Source organism: Helicoverpa armigera, chromosome 10 (genome assembly GCF_030705265.1).
Source record: "Helicoverpa armigera isolate CAAS_96S chromosome 10, ASM3070526v1, whole genome shotgun sequence".
NCBI lineage: Eukaryota > Metazoa > Arthropoda > Insecta > Lepidoptera > Noctuidae > Helicoverpa > Helicoverpa armigera.
The window spans coordinates 9,585,933-9,592,595 of NC_087129.1; the positions used below are offsets into that span (position 1 = coordinate 9,585,933).

Consider the following 6,663-nt stretch of genomic DNA (forward strand, 5'->3'; position numbering starts at 1 on the left):
TATAAGTGATTCAATTGTTTTTTGGGAAGACAAAACTTTTGATCACAACATTTTTTTATGCTGGCAAGGTGTTAGAAAGAGACAAACAGCCTCCGTTCGAACTATCCCTCTCGGCTCGGATTTGCCTCTGTGTATTATGCAACCAATTTAGTACCTTATTGCGTTACAATAGAGTTCATTTTCGTAAATATATATTTTGAGCGTGCGCAATCTTGTTTAGTAATATTATATCTATGGTTGGGGTCGGCTTCTAGTCTGTTCCAGTCTAACCGGATTCAGCTGAGTACCAGTGCTTTACACGAAGCGACTGCCTATCTGACCTCCTCAACCCAGTTGGTCCCACCACTAGCAGAGCAAAAACAATTAGCAATAAGAATTACCAACAATAAATTATTATATACTAATATTGCACCAAATTATTTGTGTATAATAAGTAGTTGGATTTTTATATTAATATTATAAATAATTAAATTATTTCCGCATTAAAATTATACCACAGACAGGTCATAGTAAGGAGTGACTGTCAGACTGTCACGCATTTATTTTTATTTGACAGATTAGACATGACAACAAATTATCAAACGTGAGTTTGAGGTTATGTTGTATGCCTCCATGTGATTTTTAAAAAATAGTGGGCAAAGCTTGAAAAATAAGTCAAAATGCAGCACGACGACGTAAGTATAGTTACGTTACGAAATATTTATAATCCTGGTTCATATGATTAATCTCTAATTACCGTTTATAGGTAGTGTGGGCTATTATCAACAAAACACACTGTTCTCACAAAGTAACGTAAGTAAAGACAAGGTTTAATAAATAAAATAATATTGTTTCTTTTGAATATTGTATAAATAATATTGGTGAATGTTTTTCCAGAACAAAAACGCAGCAGTTTTGTCGAAATGAGTTTAACTTGACTGGTTTGTGCAGTCGTGCGTCTTGCCCGCTTGCAAACAGTAAATATGCGACGATCAGGGAAGAGAATGGTATTATTTATTTGTTCATGAAGACTGCTGAAAGGTAAGACCATGTTGTGTCTGCTAATATTATTAAAAGCTCCTGTAGAAAATTCATCCTGTAGGTGTAACTCTAATAAATAATCTGTTGTTGCTCTGTCCTATGCCAGACACCCATGAATAGGCTAGGTGTAATTGGGTAGCAATAGTTTAAACTACCTGTACTAAACTATAATTTAAAAGCAAATTAAATTAATCATGGAAATAATAGTCAGTAAAATATTTATTTTTCTACAACTACATCTGTACTAATATTATAAAGAGGAAAACTTTGTTTGTTTGGTTGTAATGGATAAAGTCAAAAACTACTGGTCTGATTTTAAATATTCTTTCACCATTAGAAAGCTTTATTATCTGCGAGTAACATAGGCTATGCTATGTATATTTTATCCCGGTGCGGGCTGTAGCTTCCACGGGACACGGACAAAACCGCGGGAAAACTGCAAGTATTTATTAAAATAGAATAAAACGATCTCTTGTTTTTTCAGGGTAATGTTTCCAGCTAAACAATGGGAGAAGGTGAAGCTGTCAAGAAACTTTGAGAAAGCAATACATCAAATAAACGAAAATCTTTTATACTGGCCCGCTTTTATCAAAGCAAAATGCAAGCAGAGATTTGTCAAAATAACACAATATCTTATACGCATGAGGAAACTTAAACTCAGAAGAGTGTAAGTATTATCATTAAAATATAATTCTATACCAATACTTCTCCATATTTTAAAGAAAATCAATGTTCGCACAACATTCATTTGAGTTTCATAAGGCCATATTCACTCAAAACAGTATTTTTTATATCAACGTAAAACTGCATGTTCTTTTACATATTACAGGAAAGAATTAGTCCCAATACAACGTAAGATAGAAAGACGTGAAAGAAGGAGGGAAGAGAAGGCCTTAGTTGCTGCGAGAATAGACAATGCTATAGAAAAACAATTGCTTGAGAGATTGAAGAAGGGCACTGTGAGTATAATTGTCAAATGATATACAGAATTAACACTAAAAAGCTGCTAACATTAATAAGTAGCTGTGATATAGGCTCCCTGAAGCATTAGGATGCCACTATTCACTGTAGATTCCACAATTTTTATCATAGAAATGATGTATAATTTTTGTATCAGAGATTTAAGTTAGCTTTTAGTACAATTTATATAAATATCTATAGAATTAAGAAGCTTAAGAGAAAAACTAGCTGTTCCATGCTGTATCACCCGCATCCCAGGTTGTGTAACTTCTTTCCAAACCCGTATAAAGCATAGCCCATGTTTAATGCAGACAGTGTAGCTTCCTAAGAGTGAAAGAATTATTCAAATTGTTTCAGTAGTTCTGGAGCCTATTTGATTCCAACAATCAAATCATTAATATAGATGAGGAGATAAACATTTACTACTTTTAAAATAAAAAAAGTTCTGTAGCTTATTATATTAATGTACTTTTAACCGATTAACATGTTCTTACTAATTTCAGTACAATGACATCTACAACTTCCCACAAATGGCGTTTGACTCAGCACTCAAAGCTGAAGAGATATCAAGTGAGAGTGAGAAAGAGGATGAGGAAGAAGAAGAAGTTGAGAGGGAAATGGAACCGGAGTTGGAAAGAGAGTTAGAGAGAACCGTGGAACAGACAGACGAGTTTGTGGAAGCTGACAGTGATATGGACAGTGATGAAGTAAGATGGCTTTATCTGAAGGACCTTTTCTAAAGAGAATAGAGAGAAAAATTACAAAATGTCACACAAGCAGATGTTGACGGGTGTATCGTTTCTTCGTTTTTTTTACCTTTCTTTAGAAGTTGAGCCGTAACTTGTCTGTTGTTTATGGCGCTTTTATTAGGGACACTTTCCGAGCGCAAAAAATTTGTGCGCAAGCGTGTGTGGCGCGTGCGTACCAGGTGTCCATTATTCTAAGGCCGTATACAGAAAGAAAACTGGAAGAAGCTGAAACTTATAAGCGCTTATCGGCGCTTGACAGCTCTGGTAACCCGCGCAGGAAAATATATGAACACGCGCCGATAAGCGCTGACCGGTGCCGACGAAAGCTGGAAACTTATAAGCACTTATAAGCGCTTATCGACTGTCTGTTAGACAGTCAGTTGTTTGCTATAACGCCTGTGGAAAAACTGATCTGATACTCTACTCATTTGTAAGCCCACTAACTAAACACCGTATTCTGCAACTTGCTTATAATAAAATGAATCATAGGGAGAAAAATAGATTGAATTTATAAACTAGATAAATCTGTAATTAAACTGGGTAGGTTTATTTAATATTTTCTTTACGCGTATTTCAGGATTCTGATTCAGGGAAGAAAGAAAATGTTGATGTTGGCAGTGACTTTGAGTCTGAGACATCAGATATTGAGGTAATTATAGATATACATATTTGTAATTTAAATAGCCACATAACATATAAGACACAGAATGTAGCAGTAAAATGGTGGCAGAATATCAAGGACTGTAATTACTTAACTCACGTACGTAGGCCTAGCCGTTTAACCGCGGTTTCACCCCCATCCCGTGGGAACTACTATCCGTACCGGGATAAAATATAACTTATGTTTATCGGGAAGAGTGTAGCTTTCCGACAGTGAAAATTTTTTTTAAATTGGTCCAGTAGTTTTGAGTTTATCCCTTTCAAACAAACTAACAAAAATACAAATATTTCCTCTTGATATAAGAATAGAAAAATCACGACTTAATTAATTTTTTCAGGATATTGCTGAAAGAGTTCCGCAGAAGAAGAAGGCACGCATCGAAATAGAATACGAGACGGAACCAGTCGCCAGTGTGTCTAGAAAGAAAATAAAACATTGATTTATCACTTTTAAAAATGTGTTTAATGTTATTTCAATACCTTACCTTGGTAGCTGTTGCTGTTTGCTATGATAACATTAATAAACTTATTAATTATATTAACTAGCTGTTGCCTGCAACATCGTCTGCGTGGGCAATATACAATCGTCAAAATACTGCGTGATCGTGCGTAATCGTGAAAAAATGCACTTAAGCATTTTTTCACGTGACAGTATAATTTATTATATTAATTTAGTTATTTATTTAATTTAGGTTTAGGCATTACCGAATGATACTATGTTTCATAGATAGATCTAGGAATTTCCACACGATAAAATGTCTTGGTTAACCTTCTTGTTATTAGAAGTTAACTTATCTTAATGTCTGACGACTTCCGTTCTGGTTTAACGAATACTTATAATATAGCCTCCACTGGTAGGTAACTAAGTAGTTTTTTTTAATGGGTCTAGCAGTTCCTGAGATGACCGCATTCAAATAATTGTTCGGCTTTATAATATTAAATAAAATACTTGAATACCTACTCAAACTATCAATCTTGCTTGACTTAATTAACTTCCTTCCTGGTGCTTGACATAACCATGCAATTAGTTTCAAATTCTTACTGCGTACTTACGTAGTTATTAATTGTATCTTAGTTACCCACTAACCTGCAAAATAGTGCAATTATTTTTTCTATTCCAAAGGTTTGCATATGGTACCTACTTACCTACATTTGCAATGTTTACCTGCTTAAAAATTGACCTCTCTTTTATAAGTAGACGTCGCAGTGGATTGGTATACCTAAGTTGTCTATTAAGAGGATGTAAGTAACAAAATAAGTGCTGGATTAAGATAGTTAAGGGAAGTGAAGAGCCCTTTAAGTCTTAAAATCTAGATTCTTTTCCTTAAAAGCACAGTGGCTGAGCTAGGTTTTACAGGTACCTACGGAGCTCTCCAATACGCGGTTCTATATCAATTGCACATACCTATTGGCATTGCGTAAAATAAAAAGCTAAAGATTAAAGAAGATTTGCTACAAACATTTCGATAGGCTCGAACTCACAAGAGAAAGTTCTATCATTGTATAACTTTTATAATCATATTACAAAAGTGTTCTTCATGATTGGACATCGAAGATTAAAACATAATCATTGTCATACAATTGAAAATTAAATCTGAATCCGCCATCCTATTCTGGGACTTAATTAAGATCTGATGAATGACGTATAATTTTCACATTTAATTATTTTAGCATTGTGAGCTAATTAATGTCTTCACAAAGGCGTCTGAAGAGAATTGGACAAACGAAGCGTTTGTGATCGGAATACGGCTTGGGTACTTTTGTAATATTGAGTCCTACTTGACTGTGTTTTCGTATCGTCTCGCCGTTTGACAGTTTGTAAATTGGCTAGTCAAGTACCCATTGACTATACAAGGTGAACGAAAATAAAAAATCTTAGGTAGTGGGTACGTATTTTAAGGGACTTTATTGTGAGAAGTTACTTTAGCACTGAAATAATAGGTTTTACATAGTAGTAGGTAGATACTTGCTTATTAATTAATGTGATCGAAGCTCGAACCACGTTTAGCTAGACCTAGCTATAGGTGTTATGAGTAGGAACAGCACGAGTAGATGCATGGGCGTAGCCAGCATTAGGCTCAGGGTGGGGCAGCAGTCAACCTATCCCCCGGGGGAGGGCGATTTTTTGTATCTTGAGCCGTTAATCTCAAAGGACAATGCCTAAAAACGTCCCCACCCACCAACAGACTTGAAAGTAGTGTCATTGGATGCGCCTCATTTAGTAGATCATTTCTTATTATGGAGACATATTCCAAAAGTATTTGGTTTAGGAACTGTAAGACAATTTAGTATCCTTAATAATCAATTAACTTCAAGTTTGTTAACTCGGAATAGCGTGGACCGATTTTTGTGTTTTTATTTTTATTTTAAAGAATCTATCTCAAAGTTAGTCTGATTTAATTTTCATCAAGATCTTTTAAGCAGTTTTTGAGTTATTATCGGTTAAAAAAATCTGTTTGAAGAGTCAGTGTAGTACTTCGTAAGGACACCTTAACCACCTCCAACAGAGTTCAACTAAGTGTCATTGGATGCGCCTCGTTATATCATACCTAACCGGTGATAACTCAAAAGTTGCAAAAAAATCCCGTTAAAAATTATATCAGAGTAACGTTGAGACATGTTCTTTGCATTAAAACAAAAATAATCAAAATCGGTCCACGCAACTCCGAGTAATTGGTTAACAAACTTGAAGTTAATTGATTATTAAGGATACTAAAATGTCGTGTATTTCCAAAACCCCATACATTTGGAGTAAATCGTTTTGATAATCATGATCTATCGAAGGATGCGCTTCCGATGACACTAGTTTCAAGTCTGTTGGTGGGTGGGGACAGGGTCCATACAAAATCCGGCATTGTCCTTTGTTCATCTCTTAATTTGAGAGGTTTATATTTTCAGGTACAGAAAAAAAAACAATCACACACAGGACAAAAGCTAAAAGTAGGTAAGGGTACATAGTTTTTGAATAAGCGAGCGAAGCGAGCGCGAAATTTTTGTCGGACATAAACCAAATATTACGTAAAATTTAGCCCAAACGTACTTAACTTCTTGTTTGTTGACAAATGCAAAAACAAGGGCACATAGTTTCTGAATACGCGAGCGAAGCGAGCGCGAAATTTTTATCGGACTTAAACCAAATATTACGTAAAATTTAGCCCAAACGTACTTAACTTCTTGTTTGTTGACAAATGCGAAAATAAGGGCACATAGTTTCTGAGTACGCGAGCGAAGCGAGCGTGAAATTTTTATCGGACTTAAACCAAATATTACGTAA

General features: G+C 35.1%; 1 protein-coding gene across 1 annotated transcript; it reads left to right on the forward strand.

Moving 5' to 3' along the window:
• The first annotated feature begins 519 nt into the window (after positions 1 to 519).
• Positions 520 to 3,846, forward strand: LOC110371010 (protein MAK16 homolog B). The gene is made up of 8 exons (XM_021327066.3): positions 520 to 674; positions 746 to 792; positions 877 to 1,020; positions 1,505 to 1,687; positions 1,850 to 1,979; positions 2,484 to 2,687; positions 3,307 to 3,378; positions 3,728 to 3,846. Exons 1-8 carry the CDS (start codon positions 660 to 662, stop codon positions 3,827 to 3,829), a joined length of 897 nt encoding a protein of 298 aa, XP_021182741.3. The 5' UTR covers positions 520 to 659; the 3' UTR covers positions 3,830 to 3,846.
• Positions 3,847 to 6,663: the final 2,817 nt, after the last annotated feature.

Coding starts and splice junctions, on each gene's coding strand:
- LOC110371010 (XM_021327066.3), top strand. Junction 793..876: donor CACTGTTCTCACAAAGTAAC/GTAAGTAAAGAC, acceptor ATGTTTTTCCAG/AACAAAAACGCAGCAGTTTT. Junction 2,688..3,306: donor GTGATATGGACAGTGATGAA/GTAAGATGGCTT, acceptor CGCGTATTTCAG/GATTCTGATTCAGGGAAGAA.